The 17,310-nt window shown below is 45.4% G+C and overlaps 1 protein-coding gene across 3 annotated transcripts in view; it reads right to left on the bottom strand.

The window, feature by feature from the left end:
- The window catches only part of CACNA1E (calcium voltage-gated channel subunit alpha1 E), a 311,080-nt gene that overhangs the window by 76,702 nt on the left and 217,068 nt on the right, over positions 1–17,310 (bottom strand). For all 3 annotated transcript variants that reach the window (XM_035010572.1, XM_035010573.1, XM_035010574.1), the window contains exons 8-11: positions 6,790–6,905; positions 2,232–2,285; positions 1,518–1,607; positions 368–577 (exon numbers count right to left, since the gene is read on the bottom strand). In XM_035010572.1, coding sequence (XP_034866463.1) covers positions 368–577; positions 1,518–1,607; positions 2,232–2,285; positions 6,790–6,905 — 470 coding nt within the window. The remainder of the gene's footprint in view (positions 1–367; positions 578–1,517; positions 1,608–2,231; positions 2,286–6,789; positions 6,906–17,310) is intronic.

The following is a 17,310-nucleotide window of genomic DNA, read 5'->3' as shown; positions in this document are numbered from 1 at the left end:
CCAATGGAGGCCCTACCCAGAGCTGACCTATCAGTTCCTGTCTTGGTCTACTGGAAGTAACCACTGCCCTTAGAACTTTCTCCCCAGGACTTAGGTGACCAAAACTCTCTACACCATTGAGTCTCCTTAGATACTAAGTGAAGGCCTTAAAGTACCCAAGGCTAACACCATTTTGTTGTCTTATCAGCAAAGATTCATCTGATTCAATAATGAATGACAAGGGGACCTGTGGTGTGCTATCCCAACCCCCAGAGGCCAACTCTGGCTTCCCCCTCAGAGCATTGCCAGGCCCAGAGGACGCCCGTCCTCTTATGTTCACACCCGAATCTAGCCGCACTGTGCCGGCCGGCAGTCACTAGCCACTTACAGAGGAGATGGGTGAGCCACTGGGGCTGGTTGTGATGGACGATGGCCACGCAGGCAGTGTTGAGAGCCACAAGGCTCAACACAATCCAGTAAAACACCTGGGATTTAACCATGTGGCGGATAGAGATGCGCAGAAGCCTTTCTTTGTGCCGGAAATAGGAGGCCCCATCTACCTTTGCACTTTTGATGCTGGCTCGGGCAAGAGGTGTGCCTAAGGGGAGAGAAGTAAGGAGGAAGAATGAGGCTGCATGACAGATCACCCTCCATGGCAAGGGGGGCAGTCAAAGGGGGAGGTGGACAGCTTCAGTCCTGGGGGGTTAGGTGACCCCCACATTGCAGGCCCAGGGAAATCCCCATGGTATGAATGAAGTAGTTTCCATAGCAGAGATCCCTGCTTTTCCTCTCTGGACACTCTCAGTTCTAGGAAACTGAAAGATTCCCTGGGCATGACACCAGACATATACCCAGTGTCCTGAATCCTAATGGGATGGCATTTATGTTTTTAACAGATTGGGCTTCTCTCTGGCCTTTCAAGTATGTTTCAGGCACTGGAATCGTTTTGCTACATTTGTGATGATTTCTACCATGGGCAGCCTAGAGCAGCACTGAGTTCTGTATACCTCTTCTGCTTTTAAGGATGAAGTGAGGGAAGAGGTAAAAATCTGCCATCCCTTTTTCTGGGGAGGTTAAATCTGCCATCAGCCAGCATATCTAAGAGAACCTGGGACTGAAGAACAATCATTTAAGAGTTGTCAGTAGGAATTTGTTGAAATATCACATGGAAGTAGGTGGGTGTCACTAAGGTTAAGCAAATGATTGCAGGTCCTCAAATGGGGGTCACTAGAAGCAACAGGTCCTCGGGATCCTCGGAACAATATCTCAAAGTGGGTTCTCAATACCACCTCCAGGAGAGATAGCATTTATATGCAAATGGAATACATCTGTCACACTTAAAGAATCTGGGTGGGATTCTTAGCCCTACACCCCATGGTCCATTTTTCTCTAGATTAGATTTCCAAGTCCTTCCCTAATTACATCCCTAAATCCTGGATTCTCTTGGTTCTATTTCTCTTCATGGTGCTTCTCAAAAGACAGGATCTTTTTTCTTACAGGAGCCCAGACAAGTCAAAGATCTAACTGGTTCCACTCACCCACAGAGGAGATGTCAACACAGTGCTCATCACTGGAGTCTCGAGTCATGGCCTCCGTCCGGCTCCGTTTGATGGTTGCCCTTCGAAGCACTACACCAGGGAAGTGGGGAGGCCGGTGAAAGAACACAAGAACAACCAGATTGTTCTGATCAAAGCTCAGGACTGTGTGCCAGAAGCCTCTGTGACACAGGCAGCCGCCTTGAAGCACCTGAGCCATGGTTCTAGAAGTCGCCAGTGTCTACAGAAACAGGACTCCCGTGCTCGGCAGCACCTCGAAACACACGGGCTCCAGAACCCTTGCTAGACCTTATCTACTTGCAGTAGGTAAACAGGCGCTCCCTGTCTGTTTGTTCTCTTATTAAACAACGCCACCTCCTGCTAATGAAATGGTCCCAAGATGATCCCCACAAATTTTCACCGAAGATCCCTTTACGTGCCGCTGGTTGTGTGATGGTCTTTTCATTGTACGGTTATCAATCATACACCCTAGAACAAAGCAGCTCTTGGATTTCATTTCCATCACTTTAAAAAGCATTTAAATCCATGAGTCAATTCCCTTCATTTTAAAGCATGAGAGATTTTATGACAGAGAGACTTTCATTTCAAATCCCAGGGCACTCCTCTTGTTTTTTTTTTTTTTTTCCTCTTTTGATCAAGAGATGGCCACAGCCTAAGAGGGCGCAAAAGCAGGCAAGTGCGGGAGCACGTCCTTACCTTCTAAGGCTGATGTCCCGGCATTTTTATTTTCTTCAGCGAGCATGACTTCCTCTATATGGAAACAATTGGTTGAGTAAATTATCTGTAAATGTCAAATTATTTTGCAAAATGAAAAATTCCCCAGGGACTGCTGTGGCTCCAGGGCAACAGAAAAAGAGAGAAAGAGAGAGAGAGAGAGAGAGGGGGCAAAGAGGTCACAGCTCTACGCAGGCACCAGCATCAGAAAGACAGCAAGGGCCACAGAGGGAGCTCTTGAGTGCAAATCAGAACAGAAAGGAAGTTCTGTACCGAGGGGCCGCGTGGAGGTTGATGGGTAAAATTCAGCTCTGCGTCTGATAACACTTGCTGCGAGCAAGACCTGATCTTTTTTAACTGAAATCTCCTAAATTGGTAGGAGTGAAAAATTTCCATTTCTGTTTTTTTATTTTACCCAGGTTCTGTAAACTTTTCCTAGCAATAGGAGCTTCCTTGGTGTTCCTCATCTGCAGCACATACCAGGCATACCAGGGTACAACATCTACCGCCTCGTTCAGGAGGTAAGACCATGTTTTCAGCTCCAGCCTGTCTGCTTCTTGGAGGAGGAGCAGAAGAAGATGCTAATGGCCCAGAGGAGCAGGACTTGTGGGCTTGCTTCCTCTTACCCCCATACCACAGTCTGCTTTGCTTGAGGGAAAGAGGCTTAGGCCCATCATGAATTTGTCCCTCTGATAGAACAAACAAATATTTGTTTTTTTGTCCACCTTCCTGGCACAGAGTTCCCAAACCCTTGGAATTTACTGTCTTCCGTACGCTAACAAGATAACTCATTGTGGGGGAGGCCTACACTACCTGAGGATCTGGACGGGTCATCAGAAAAACCAACCACATATTTGGCTATAACTTTTAGCCCCGTTCCCCCTCCTAACTCCTGGAATGGGTGAGGGGCTTGAGAATGTTTAATCACCAATGGCCAATGATTTACTCAAGCAGGTCTATGTAATGGGACCTTCAAAAAAAAAAAAAAAACCCTACATAATGGGGCTCAGGAAGCTTCAGAGTTAGTGAACACATTAAGATGCTGGGAGGGTGATATGCCTGAAGGGGGCATGGAGGCTCTTTGCCCCCCTTTCACCCCCACGTATCTCTTCCATTTGGTTGTTCCTGAGTTGAATCCTTTGTAATAAACTGGTGGTGGTAAGAATAATTTTCCTGAGTTCTGGAAGTCGTTTGAGGAATTATCAAACCTGGAGCCCTCTAAATTTGCAGTCCAGAAGGCAAAAATGCAGGTCACCTGGGGACTCCACTTGGGGCTGTTGTGTGAAGTGAGGGCAGGCTTGTGGGATTGAGTCCCTAACCTATGAGATCTGCACTAATTTCTGGTGGTGTTTAGTGTCAGAACTGAATTGAATCGTTGGACACCCAGTTGGAGAACTGAAGGACTGGCCAGTGTTGGAATGATGTGTCTGGTTGTTGGTATTTGGAAAAGAACCAATAGTCCCTTGGATTTTCCTCATGACCTCCCCAGGAACAGTCCTGCATTCCAGGAACTCTAGTAAGACTTGTTTAAAATAAACCTCACTAGCATCCCTCCAAACTTACAAACTAGCCCTTCTGTCCCATGTCTGGCAGGATTCTGAGTCCCCTTTGGGAGTGATGTGGATGAGTTTTGATCCCCGCCCCACCTCAGCCACAGGCGAGGATGTCAGAGGCCTTGAGCAATCATTCCTTAAGATCCCAGCTGCTGGGGAAAAGCTTGCAGCAGGCCCTATTAAACAATGGTTTAATTTAAGCAATTTTAACAAGTAAAAGGACAAGCAGAAGAGGGCAAAGTCATTACCATAATTCCACCTGCATAATAAAACAGAGAGTATGTAATGTATTTCCCAGGGAGGGGAACACTTTGAGGCTGGAGGGGACCACACAGGATGGCCATTATACCAAGTCATAAATGTTTAGCTTTCTTTTTTAAGTACAGCCTCTGGCAAAACTCTAAGTTAACAGGTTAAGTGTTACTGGTGGGATGCTCCTTTATGCAGACATAGAGGGTTTTAAAGTCATTTACAGCCCACTGTTTTTCGGAGGGCATCATTTAAAAATTAGGTACTCATTAAAATACCCCCCATGGCAACGTGAATGACGTCAGCCTGGGAGTCACATCTGCGGTGTACAGTGCCTGGGTGCTGGGGTGGGCAGCTCGGAGGACCCGCAAGGCAGATGGAGGGTGTGTGGTGCTGCTGAAGAGCTCTGAGAAGTGCTCTGAGGGCTCTGGATGTGCCCAAGCTGCCCCCCTCCCCCACTGCCTTTTGCCAAGTTCTCTTTCAAATTTGAAAGTGTCTTTCCAGGGAAATGTAACCCATATGTCTCTGATTCACTCACACCCCATTTGCAAAGGGAAGGGCCAGGAAGCACAATTTGACGTCGCAGTACGTCTTTTTTCTTAGAAGGAGAGAGCTGGCTTTGCCAACTGGAAGAAAGTGGAGCCTTGGAATTCTGCGTGTATCGGAAGAGCAGAGCCACAAAGAACAGCATCCCATGCTGCCTGACCACAAGTGGGGTCACGGACGGGGAGGGGAAGGTTCTCTTCCAGTTCTGCTGCCAGCCTGTTCACAGGGGCGGTCTGTCAGATGGCTCCTCCACCCAGGAAGCCAAGGACAGTGGGGAACTTCAAGCTGCCTGCCAGACCTGGCGGCAAATCTGCTCGGTAAGGCTGAGTTACCATTCTGGAAAGAAGGTGGAGAGGTTCACATTCACCCCCACACGAGAGCCTCAGAGAAGAAAGGGCAACTTGGGAAGCGCCATCAGTGGGCACGGCGCAGGCCTCCAGAGGCAGCAAAGAGATGCTGGGAGTCCTAAACGGGAGGTGGTTTTTAATCTATCGGGCACTGAAATGGCACTTTTCATTGCACACACACTCTCACACCCGACAGGTGATCAAAGGTTGACTCCAGAGCGGAGAGTGAGCTTTTTGTGTGCTGGTGGTTAGAACAGGAGGGCCATGGTGTCATTCCAAAGCTGCTGTAGAAGAATAAGGCTCAGGCAGCTAAACATCAAATCATATTCCAAATTTTTCCTGTGAGACCTCACATTTGAGCTATGCTTTCTACCAGGAATAGAGAAAAAAAATGCTGTCATGTGTATTTTTTTATTAAAATAAATTACTCTTTGCTCAGGATGAAAATAAAGATCTATAAGAGCAATGCAATGCAATCTTTAAAATGATAAGGAAAGCAAATGCATCCATTTTACTGACAGATATGGGGTGATCGATACCCCTCATAAGCAGCTGAGCCACAGTCAAACTTGAATCTGGTGGCTCTGTGGGTTAATAAAACCGTGATAGGTTTGGACCTATTCTCAAGGCTGGGTAAGAATTGTTCCTGATGCTGAGGCTTGTAGTGAGGAACTGGGGACAGCTCAGGGAGTAGCAACAAGCAGTTCTCACCATCAGCTATTACCCACTTACTGCAGTGGCCTCACGGTCAACCTCCCTACTTCTGACCTTGCCCTCCTTCTAATGCAGCAACCAAGTGTTCCCTTCAAACCTTCAAACAGACCATCTCCCACCTCTGACCCAAACAGTCCAATGGTTCCTGCCTCACTTACAGGAAAGCCCCAAACCCTTACAATGGCCCATAAAGTCTGCCCGTCCTCCCATTACAGCCCCCCTCCCTGTCTTCCTGCTCCCCTCCCCTTACTCATTCCTCCTCCTGCTCTTGGCCCACTTCCACACTAGAGCCTTGGCACTGAGATGCCCCCCTCAGACATTCCCATGACTTAGGCCTCAGCTCCTTCAAGTCTTTCTCCAAAATGGGTCTCCCTGACCTCCCTATTTAAAATCACAACCTAGGGGCACCTAGACGTTAAGCGTCTGCCTTCGGCTCAGGTCATGGTCTCAGGGTCCTGGGATCGAGCCCCGCATCGGGCTCCCTGCTCCGCGGGAAACCTGCTTCTCCCTCTCCCACTCCCCCTGCTTGTGTTCCCTCTCTCGCTGTGTCTCTCTCTGTCAAATAAATAAATAAATCTTTAAAAATTTAAATAAGATCACAACCTACCCTACACCCCATAACCCTACCTTGATCTGTTTTCTAGTGTACTTATCACCTTCTTACAAGTTACTTACTCATCATTTTATCTCTGCCTTCCCCAGCTAGAGGGGACTGAGCTCTGCAAGAAAGGCTCCCTGCTGTGTCTCAGGTTCCTAGAACAGGTGTTGGCACAAAGTAAACACTCAACATTTGTGGAATGAATGGATTGTTGTTGCTGCTGCTGTTGTTGTTGCTATTATTATTATTATTATTAGCAGTAGTGTAAAATGTCACCCACCCAACCTCTGTTCCTGGACTGGGCTCTGTTACCTTTCACTCACTTCACCTTCCAGGCCTCACAAAGGTGTTTGGTAGAACAGGGACGGTTAGACCCCAGAGGAAGGAAGAGGGACCAGCAGGGAACACACAAAGCTGGTAAGACATCCAGAGCTTCTCTGTGCTCTGGCCAGGGCTGCCCCTGTGAATGGAAGCGGAGGGGGTGGGGCAAGGGGCTGTTTGCAGGGACATCTGTGCAGCCCGCCACGCCTCACCTGCTTTGTCTATCCAGGCGCGGTACCCATTCAGCTCGCGCTCAATCTGCTGCTGCCTCCGCAGTTTCATGAATGCTCTCCGGTTCTCCACTCTCTCTCTCTCTTTGGCAAATTCCCTGTGGATGAGAAGGTTGAGATGCAGGAGTATGTAATGTATGGGGAGCACCAGGACGAAGAGGAAGGGTGAAGCCTGTAGAAGCGAGGGAGTGTTGGAGCAGGTGCTTCTCTACCCATCGCGTCCCCTCTCCTTCCAGACGGCAACTACGATCTTAAAATGCCTCATAGAAACCTACCTCCTTCAGCCTCATGCAGGAAGCTTTTCCAGATCGGTTTCGTCCCAGTCAGCCCTAACACCCTCTGCGTGCTCTATCTGGAAAGTGCGACAAACTAGGGTTCAAAATGCTATGTTCTGTTTCCCCAGCTACAACACCAGCCCTGGGGGGCACACCTTCCCTTTGCGCTTTTAGTAACAACCGTGATTAATGTATATTGACCAATTATGTGCCCGCCCTGTGTGAGGTGCTTCAGACCCATGGACTCGTTTAATCCCTTACAGTCACCCTATGAAGGAATAAGCACTATTAAAATACCTATTTAACAGATGGGGAAACACCAAGGATCAGAGAAGGTAAATAACTTGCTGGGATCTGAAGTCAAACCACAGTGCTATGCTTCCTCTGGCGTCCCACATCCCGCGGCACTCAGTAAGACCAAGAGCACCAAGGCCTCGAAGGGCCGATTCTGTGTGAAGATGGCTGGTGGAGGTTAAATAGGGAAGGGAAGGGAAGGCCATGGAAAGGGCCCCTGGCTCCAACAGAAAGACAATGGGAAGGTGGGAGGGGTAGGAAGGGAGATAATGGGACAGAGGGCAAGCCAAGATCAAAGATCAGGGAGAAGACACAGTCCACTGACAGGGGCAGGGGAGTCTGTGGCACAAGACAGTCAAAAGCCTAAAGCCCCATGGGAAGAAAGAAGGGAGAAGAGACCCGAGGGCTCCCTGGCAGAGAGGAAGACAAACCAATTCAAAGGATGAGCACACAGGTATAAAGAAATGCACATTTGCTGAGAGGCCTCTCCAGCAACCACCTCTACCAACGCCTTCTCATCACCAGACACCCGTCCAGGCTACCATGCCGCTCAGCAGTGTCATGCTTGCCAGGGCTCAGGCATGCTCCTCCTGCCCCAGGAGCGCTGCACGTATTCAAGGGGGTCCCCGTGACTAAAGAGGCGCAGCCTGAAGATGAGGGAGCCCAGCAACCCACTGTGGGTCCTCTCAGCTACTCCCTTGTTGTGTATTTGTTTGACAGGACTTCAAACCCACTTGCTTATGACTTAGGTGAAGCTGTTTTAATCCACTTGTATATGACAAAAGAGAAAAAAAAGATGTAGACTTTTTTTTTTTTTTAAGATTTTATTTATTCGAGAGAGAAAGAGTGAGTGAAATAGAGCACAAGTGGTGGGGGCAGAGGGAGAGGGAAAAGCTGACTCCCCGCTGAGCAGGGAGCCCGATGCGGGGCTCGATCCCAGGACCCTGAGATCATGACCTGAGCCGAAGGCAGATGCTCAACTGACTGAGCCACCCAGGCGCCCCAGAAGTAAAGTTTTGATAGAAGAATGAAGTAAGTTGTGTCAGGATGGCACCATCTCATATGTTCTTGCCCATCAGAACTCAGTTGCTCAGCTGCTGAGGGGCTCCACTGGGGGCTGAACATGAAAGCGTATGAAGAAACAACTATAGCAAGGGAACATTAAACTGTGAACATAGAGTCTGTGAGGACCATCTAAGAGCATCTGGTCTAAGCAAGGCTACACTCTGCTGATCAAAGATAGCTCCCTGAAGACCTTGGGGCAATCAGCTCCCGCCTTCGCAAAGCAGACGTTTTTGTTTTTTTTTTTTTTTTTTTTTTGCAGTTTATTTTTTTAATTCCAGTTAACACACAATGTTATATTTAGTTTTAGGTGTACAATATAGTGATTCAACAATTCCATACCTTACTCATTGCTCATCAAGGTAAGTGTGCTCTTAATCCCCTTCACCTATTTCACCCATCCCCCATCCCCTCCCCTCTGATAACCATCTGTTCTCTAGAGTTAAGAGTTTATTTTGTAGTTTTTTTGGTCTCTTTTTTCTTTTTTCATTTGTTTTGTTTCTTAAATTCCCATATGAGTATTTGTCTTTGTGTATTTCACTTAGCATTATACTCTCTAGATCCATTCACGTTGTTGCAAATGGCAAGATTTCATTCTTTTTATGACTGAATAATATTCCATTGTGTATATTATACCACATCTTCCTTATCTACTCATTTATAAATGGACATTTGTACTGCTTCCATAATTTGACTATTGCAAATAATGCTGCAATAAACATAGGGGTGAATATATCTTTTCGAATTAGTGTTTTTGTATTCTTTGGGTAAATACCCAGTAGTGGAATTACTGGTTGTTCTATTTTTAATTTTTTTGAGGAACCTCCATACTGTTTTCCAATAGTACATGAGGGTTCCTTTTTCTCCACATCCTCCCCAACACTTGTTTCTTGTGTTTTTGATATCAGCCATTCTGACAGGTGTGAGGTGGTATCTCACTGTGGTTTCCCTGACAATGAGTGATGTGAGTATCCTTTCATGTGTCTGGATGTGTTGGCCATCTGGATGTCTTCTCTGGAAAAATGTCTGTTCATGTCTTCTGCCCATTTTAAATTGGATTATTTGTTTTTTGGGTGTAGAGTTGTAGAAGTTCTTTATGTATTTTGGATACTAACCCTTTATCAGATATGTTGTTTGCAAGTATCTTCTCCCATTCTGAAGGCTTTTAGTTTTATTGTTTCTTTTGCTATGCAGACGTTTTTTACTTTGATGTGATCCCAATATTTTTGCTGTTGCTTCCCTTGCCTCAGAAAACATATCTAGAAAGATGTTATGACCAATGTCAGAGAAATTATTGCCTGTGCTCTTTTCTAGGATTTTTATGGTTTCAGGTCTCATATTTAGGTCTTTAATCCATTTTGAGTCTATTTTTGTGTATGGTGTAAGAAGTGGTCCAGGTTCATTCCTTTGCATGTAGCTGTCCAGTTTTCTCAATGCCATTTTTTAAGAGACTGTTTTTCCCATTGTATATTCTTGGCCTCCTTTGTTGAAGATTGGCTATATAATCATGGGTTTATTTCTGGGCTTTCTATTGTGTTCCATTGATCTTTTGTACCAGTACCATAGTACTTTGATTACTATAGCTTTGTAGTATATCTTGAAATCTGGGACTGTGATACCTCCCGTTTTGTTCTTCCTTTCCAAGACTGCTTTGGCTATTTGGGGGTCTTTTGCATTTCCATACAAATTTTAGAATTGTTTGTTCTAGTTCTGTGAAAAATCTGTTGGTATTTTATAGGGATTTCATTCAATCTGTAGATTTCTTTATAGACATTTTAACAGTATTTATTCTCCCAATCCACAAGCATGGAATGTCTTTCCATTTCTTTTTTTTTTTTTTAAGATTTTATTCATTTATTTGACAGAGGCAGACAAAGCGAGAGAGGGAACACAAGCAGGGGGAGTGGGAGAGGGAGAAGCAGGCTTCCCGCCGAGCAGGGAGCCTGACATGGGGCTCGATCCCAGGACCCTGGGATCATGACCTGAGCCAAAGGTAGACGCTTAATGACTGAGCCACCCAGGCACCCCTGGAATGTCTTCCATTTCTTTCTGTTGTCTTCAATTTCTTTCACCAATGTTTTATGGTTTTCAGAGGCCAGGTTAAGTTGGTTAAGTTTATTCCTAGGTATACTGTTATTTTTGGTGCAATTGTAAATGGAATTGTTTTCTTAATTTCTCTTTCTGCTACTTCATTATTCATGTATAGAAATGCAATGGATTTCTGTATATTGATTTTGTATCCTGTGACTTTACTGAATTAATTTGTCAGTTCTTGTAGTTTTTTGATGGAGTCTTGAGGGTTTTCTATATATAGTATTATATCATCTGCAAATAGTGAATGTTTTACTTCTTCCTTACTAATTTGGATGACTTTTATTTCTTTTTCTTGTCTGATTGCTGTGGCTAGGACTTCCAGTAATATGTTGAATAAAAATGGTCATCAGGGACATCCGTAAAGGTAATACTTACAGGCAACGGTGAAAGTCATATAGCAGCCCCATAAAGAACATCTTGCCCATCAACACCAGCTCCCCTGTTCCCTAGCAGTATGTTCTAGCAACACGAGACTTTTACTTTTGCACTGGTAGCTGGACATCAGATCTCAGTTGGCTAAGCTGTCTCTTCCCAGTACCAACTTGTATAAAGGTGAACCTCAACTAAATTTGTATTTTATGGGGCACCTGGGTGGCTCAGTTGGTTAGGCAACTGCCTTCGGCTCAGGTCATGATCCTGGAGTCCCAGGATCAAGTCCCATATCGGGCTCCCTGCTATCAGCAGGGAGTCTGCTTCTCCCTCTGACCCTCTCCCCTCTCATGCTCTCTCTCTCTCATTCTCTCTCTCAAATAAATAAATAAAATCTTTAAAAAAAAGTTTGTATTTTACTCCTTTCCTCTCCCCTTACCTGGAACAATAGTGTGATTAATAGTCATTGATTTGGAGTATGTTATTTCTTTATTGGCTTATTAAGAGAAATTATCCTGTATACTATTGGCTTGTAAGATTCCTGCAGTAAACCTATGTTAAATAAATTGCTGGCAAAGACAAACTCAGCCTCTGAGCATATTTTGCCTCCCAAAATAAAACAGCCCTCATATCCAGGAAGGAAGAAACAAGCCAGGGGTTGAGGGACATGCCACAGCCCCAGGGCAGGGGAAGAGGAGGAACCTCATTCAGCCTCTCCTGCCACAATATATGGATTCTCTGGCACAGACACCTTATCATGGCCATAGGCTGAGGGTTTGAGAATAGGGCACATTAAAGGAGAAATTCTGGGCTCATCTTCAGGTTCAGCAGGTTCTACCAACAGTGTTGTGGGGGAATAGAGAGGGAAACAGTCAGATGAAGAGTGCCAGGGCCAGTGAGAGTCAGAATAAGAGAATGCAAGTCCTGGGGCACCTCCTTTCCTTTCCTTCTCTGGATTGCTACAGTTAGAAAGAAACAAGGGTCTGGCTTGGTTCATGGCATTACCATCTATCAAAGTTTTTACCTTTGGCTCTTTGTCTTCTTTCTATCCCTCCTGTCCAATTAGTGCCATGTTCTATTGGTTCTATCCCCAAAACAGCACTTGGATCTACCCTCCCTTGTCCAGGCCCTTATCCTTTTCTGCCTGGACTATTACAAAAGCAATCCCATGGTCTCTCAACCACCTGTCTCTCTTCCCTTCATTTTATCCATCTCACACATACTTTTTTTTTTAAATTTTTTTTTTAAGATTTTATTTATGTATTTGACAGAGAGAGACACAGCAAGAGAAGGAACACAAGCAGAGGGAGCAGGAGAGAGAGAAGCAGGCTTCCCGCCGAGTGGGGAGCCCGATGCGGGGCTCGATCCCAGGATCCTGGGACACTTAATGACTGAGCCACCCAGGCGTCCCTCACAAACACTTTCTTTTTTTTTTTTAAAGATTTTATTTATTTATTTGAAAGAGAGAATGAGAGAGAGAGAGCATGAGAGGGGGGAGGGTGAGAGGGAGAAGCAGACTCCCTGCCGAGCAGGGAGCCCAATGCGGGACTCGATCCTGGGACTCCAGGATCATGACCTGAGCCGAAGGCAGTCACTCAACCAACCGAGCCACCCAGGCGCCCCACACAAACACTTTCTAAAACACACACTAGATCTGATCACTTCCAAACCTAAAATAATAACCACAGTGGGTAACATTTGTGGAACACCTAGTTTCCAAGCACCTTCACATATTTTGCTCATATTTTTAAGAAGGTAGAACAGGTATTTTCATCCTCAATTTAAAAGTTAAACAACTTGTTCAAATTTAAGTAAGAAACAAAGCCAGGATTGGACCCCAGTCCTGTCTGCTCTAAGAGCTTAGGCTCTTCATGACCCACATGTCTGCCTAGCCCAATGGCATATTTATATGCTGATTTCTTTATTGTTTCATATATATGTGTGTCTTGATTTTTCAACTACACTCTGGGGATCCAGAAAGGTTTAAAGAGGAGGTAATATTTTAAGGATGACATTGAAAAAAGCAGAATTTAAGTAGGCTATGAGCACAAGAACACAATAATCCTTTAGCATCTAGGGTGAGCATCATTACCAACATCACCATTTTCTAGCTAGGAACACTGAATCTAAGGGGAGTTAAGTGTCCAAGGACACAGAGCCACTAAGAGGAACCAAGACTTTCAGATCTTCTACATTCCATATTCTTTCTATTCTTCCTCTGTTCCTCCATAGCCTCCTCCATCTTCTGCTAAATGAAATACAAACACTTGGGCGCCTGGGTGGTTCAGTTGGTTAAGCGGCTGCCTTCGGCTCAGGTCATGATCCTGGAGTCCCGGGATCGAGTCCCACATCGGGCTCCCTGCTCAGCAGGGGGTCTGCTTCTCCCTCTGCCCTCTTCCCTCTCGTGCTCTCTCTCATTCTCTCTCTCTCAAATAAATAAAATCTTTAAAAAAAAAAAAAAAAAAAGAAATACAAACACCTAACATGACCTTCACAGTCTTTCACAGCCTGATACTAACCTTTCCTCTAAGCCTCGCTTCCCATCATTCGCACCCACCCACCTGCCTGCAGCCAGCGTGGCTGATGCCAGCAGCTGCACCCTTCTCCCTGTTCTGGAGAATGCAGCACAGTTCTCAAGATTTGGTCCACTGGTTCTCTGCCAGGAATCCCTTCTTAACTGCCCGAGTCTGTCAGAATCCTTCTCCAAGGCCAGGTTGAAATGTCACTTCTTCTGTTCAGCTTTCCCCTCCTCTCCTTCCTCCTTCCCCAGCCTCCAGTCCCTATCCTTTCTTTCCTCTGTGCCTTTACGCTCATCTCCCAGCCATGCTTTACTGTGGTGAGCTGTGCATGTTTCTGTCTCTCCCTCTATGTGAGCCTTTTGTGAAAATACTCCATGTCTTGCTCAACTCTGTATCCTCCCAGACTAGACAGACTAGGCCTGACACATGGTAATAGGCCCAATAGATTTCTTTTTTTTTTTTTTAAAGATTTTATTTATTTATTTGACAGAGAGAGAGATAGTGAGAGCAGGAACACAAGCAGGGGGAGTGGGAGAGGGAGAAGCAGGCTTCCTGACGAGCAAGGATCCCGATGTGGGGCTCGATCCCAGGACCCTGGGATCATGACCTGAGCCGAAGGCAGATGCTTAAAAACTGAGCCACCCAGGCACCCCTAGATTTCTTTTTAATTAAAAATATCCAAGCTGACTTGGAGAGTAAACTGATAGCTCTATCCTGGTTCTCAAAGGCTTAAATGAAGGAACCCTCCAACTCTGCACTGATCCAAAGGGAGGCAGGTGAACTAGCCAGACAGCAGCAGTTGCCAGGTAAGTGCCACCACTGTTTCTCTTGGTTTGGCTCCACTAAAATCTCTGTAGAATCAGTCTATGAAATATGCAGTGTGTCACTTCTACCTGGCCCCCAGAATGACCACGTAGCTTGATTTCCGGTGGGAGAGAGAGGCCAACAAACCCCAGTCTAGCCTCCCTGCGTATTTGGAAGTTTTCTGGCTCTGGGTCTCATCAGCTGGCTTCCCTGCTCTCCTCTACTCCCGCTACAGACCACTGTGTACTCTCACCCTTCCACCTGGCCTCCTGGCAGGGCTCAAGGGCCCAGGGCCTAACAAAACTGGCCTGGTCTTTTGAAGAAGCCTCTTGGCTAAGAAGCAAAGAATAAGCACCAGTGCGGATACTTCCTGAGCAGCCCCTGTGTCAGTGGAGGAAGAAGGGCTGGGTAGGGGGAAGGTTCTGTATTATGTCTATCAAGGGGACTTTTAGGTTTTGTTTTTCCATTGGGGGCCTAGGGCACAAATCTGGTACCAGTGTCTTTCACACCTGTCATCCCTCCCTTGTCGTCATAACTGTGCCCATGGCTTATCTCCCTGACTAGTCTACAGGCTCCATGAGGCCAAGAAGAGCCTACATTGATTGTATCACATTCCAACGAGGCCCTATGAAGTTGAATACCAAGGTCTGGTATTACAGTAGATTCCACAGATTATGGAGATAACATATAAAGAACAGCTAATATTCACCTAACATATTTGTGACATTTTTAAATTTTAAATATATTTTTTGATTTATTCATTTGAGAGAGAGACAGAGCACAAGAAGCAGAGGCAGAGGGGGAAGCAGACTCCCCCCTGAGCAGGGAGCCCAATGCAGGACTTGATCCCAGGACCCTGGGATCATGACTGAGCCAAAGGCAGACGCCTAACCATCTGAGCCTCCCAGGCACCCCTGTGACATTTTTAATCCATGAATCACTTTCATGTAAATGATTTCATTTATATTTGTAAAGACCCTGGGAGATTCAGAAAGGCTCTTGCCCAAGATCACCGCATCAGCAGAAGACAGAGCCAGAATTCAAGGTAATATTTTCCAAAGTGAGGTTAAGTGCCATTTCCACAACTCCTCAGCTGTCTTACATGCTATTTAGATGTCAACATTTAAAATCAGAAGGGATTTAGTTTCAGCTCAAGGTCAAGGAAAATAAAGACCTAAAAACAGAGTTTTGTGCTTTTTCTAAAAGGACTAGCTTTTTGATTGAGCAAACAGCACAAAAATCCACTGCTCTGTGTTCGGTTAATAAAGACCCAGTATAAAATTCAGGATATTAGTCAAACTAGTAATATACTCCTTGATTTTTTTGTCTGTAGCATAGCCACCATTTATTCATATGTATATTACATTCTAGAGAGAACAGGGACAGACAGGATTCAGTTCCAATACCTACCAAAAATAAGTGTCTATTCTAATGTTAGATCTATTATGTCCACCATTCTTGGGAGTATATTCGTGCCTGGCCCCGAGGAAAGGGAAACATGTCCCGCCACTGATCCCCTCTTCCCTGAAGACCTGAGTACTCTCTCCTTTTCACAGAGGATCCTGGGATTATTCAGATGATGGTGTTTTGGCAAAGATAAAGCATATAGCTGCTACGTTACTTAGTTATCCAGATGACTACTGCCAGACTTCCTACTGAAAGGTACCTCAAAGAGCGGCCCTCCAAGTATCTCAACTTATCCAATTCCCTTGGATCAAGCAAGGAAGTTTAAGAGGAGGAACTCTGGCTTTTGTAGAAAGCGTTCACAGCCCCTCAGCCTTTCTGCATTGGCCTGTGGCTTAAGGTATGAGATGGCTAAATAACTCCTTTTTTATTTGCTCCATCCAGTGTAGAAATACCCACAGATATAACAGAACTCAAGATGGAATGCATCTAGACTCCAGAACCCAAACAGGGGGAACGAAAATAAATCCCATGTGAGGTAGCAAAAATACTACCAGGTCTATTCTCAGAGCTAGGCATCCAGGTAACCTCTGTGCTAAGAAACTGGCAGTTAACCTCTCTGACTCAATTTCCCTGTCAATCATTAGAAGGACACAAAAATCCCTCTGCTCTTAGCCCACGACAGGAATAAACTGGGTTACTCTGGGAGTCCAGACTGGGTTCCCGTAAAAGACTGTATAATGGTAAAAATCCAAATTCTGTTTCACTGGAAATACTTCTTACCCAATTCTGTCATCTATTGTTTTTAGCTGCACTGCCCCCTCCCCTTTTTTTCGTCCAGGAGGATAATTTGCTGTTCCCTCCCATGACAGAGCTCTCACACAGATGGAAGGAAAGTAAGCTAAAGCTAAGCACGGATGAGTCTCTATTCTAGTTGTCACTTAGGTGTGCAAGGTTTGGGTTTCTGAATTTCAGTTATGGGAACTAAGAAGAAAGCTGATCTCCATGTTCTGCTTGGTTAAGTACAATCTTCTTCTTTCAGCCTAGGTAGTGAATTTACATTTGTGACTGCTTTTGTTTTCCAGCAGTTTACATGAGAGGCATAATTTGTAAAAAATCAACTATTCCTACACAGCCAATTATAAATTATTCACAATTAGATGAAGTGGAAGAATTATATAATCTCACACAAGGTGTAACACCCAAAACATTGTCATGTGTGACTGGTGGGAGGTGAAAAGGGGAAGGCAAAGTTCTCTTTCAAGTCATATTTAGGTAAACATTAAAATGGGTTTATATTTCCTGAACTTACAGACCTATAAAGGAGCCACTGCTACAGATAATCCACGAAGTGCTCATCTGTAAATTAATACATTAAAGTGACTGGTTTTTGTCCATGGGCTGATGTGAGGGCACTTGGTCATTCACATTGCTAGAATTTATCATGAGGTGACTAAGTCACCGGGACTAACTCTTGGGAGATTCAATGAAGCCTTGCTCCCGCCTGAAATTCCTGCCCATGTTATGTCATGTGAACTCAGAGTCACAGGGCACCTGGACAGGTATCTCTACATTTATCTAGATAGTGAGGAAGACATTCTGGTAGGTCTGCTGTGACAAGAAATGCTCTGTTGGAGGACTCTGGCTCCTGTTTTAGCCTCTAGCTCCAGACCCCTCCTCCT

The sequence above is a fragment of the Mirounga leonina genome, unplaced genomic scaffold, assembly GCF_011800145.1.
Source record: "Mirounga leonina isolate KUSES-001 unplaced genomic scaffold, KU_Mleo_1.0 Mir_154, whole genome shotgun sequence".
NCBI lineage: Eukaryota > Metazoa > Chordata > Mammalia > Carnivora > Phocidae > Mirounga > Mirounga leonina.
Note: the sequence above shows the minus strand (reverse complement) of the source record. Positions and strands in the feature narration are given on the sequence as shown.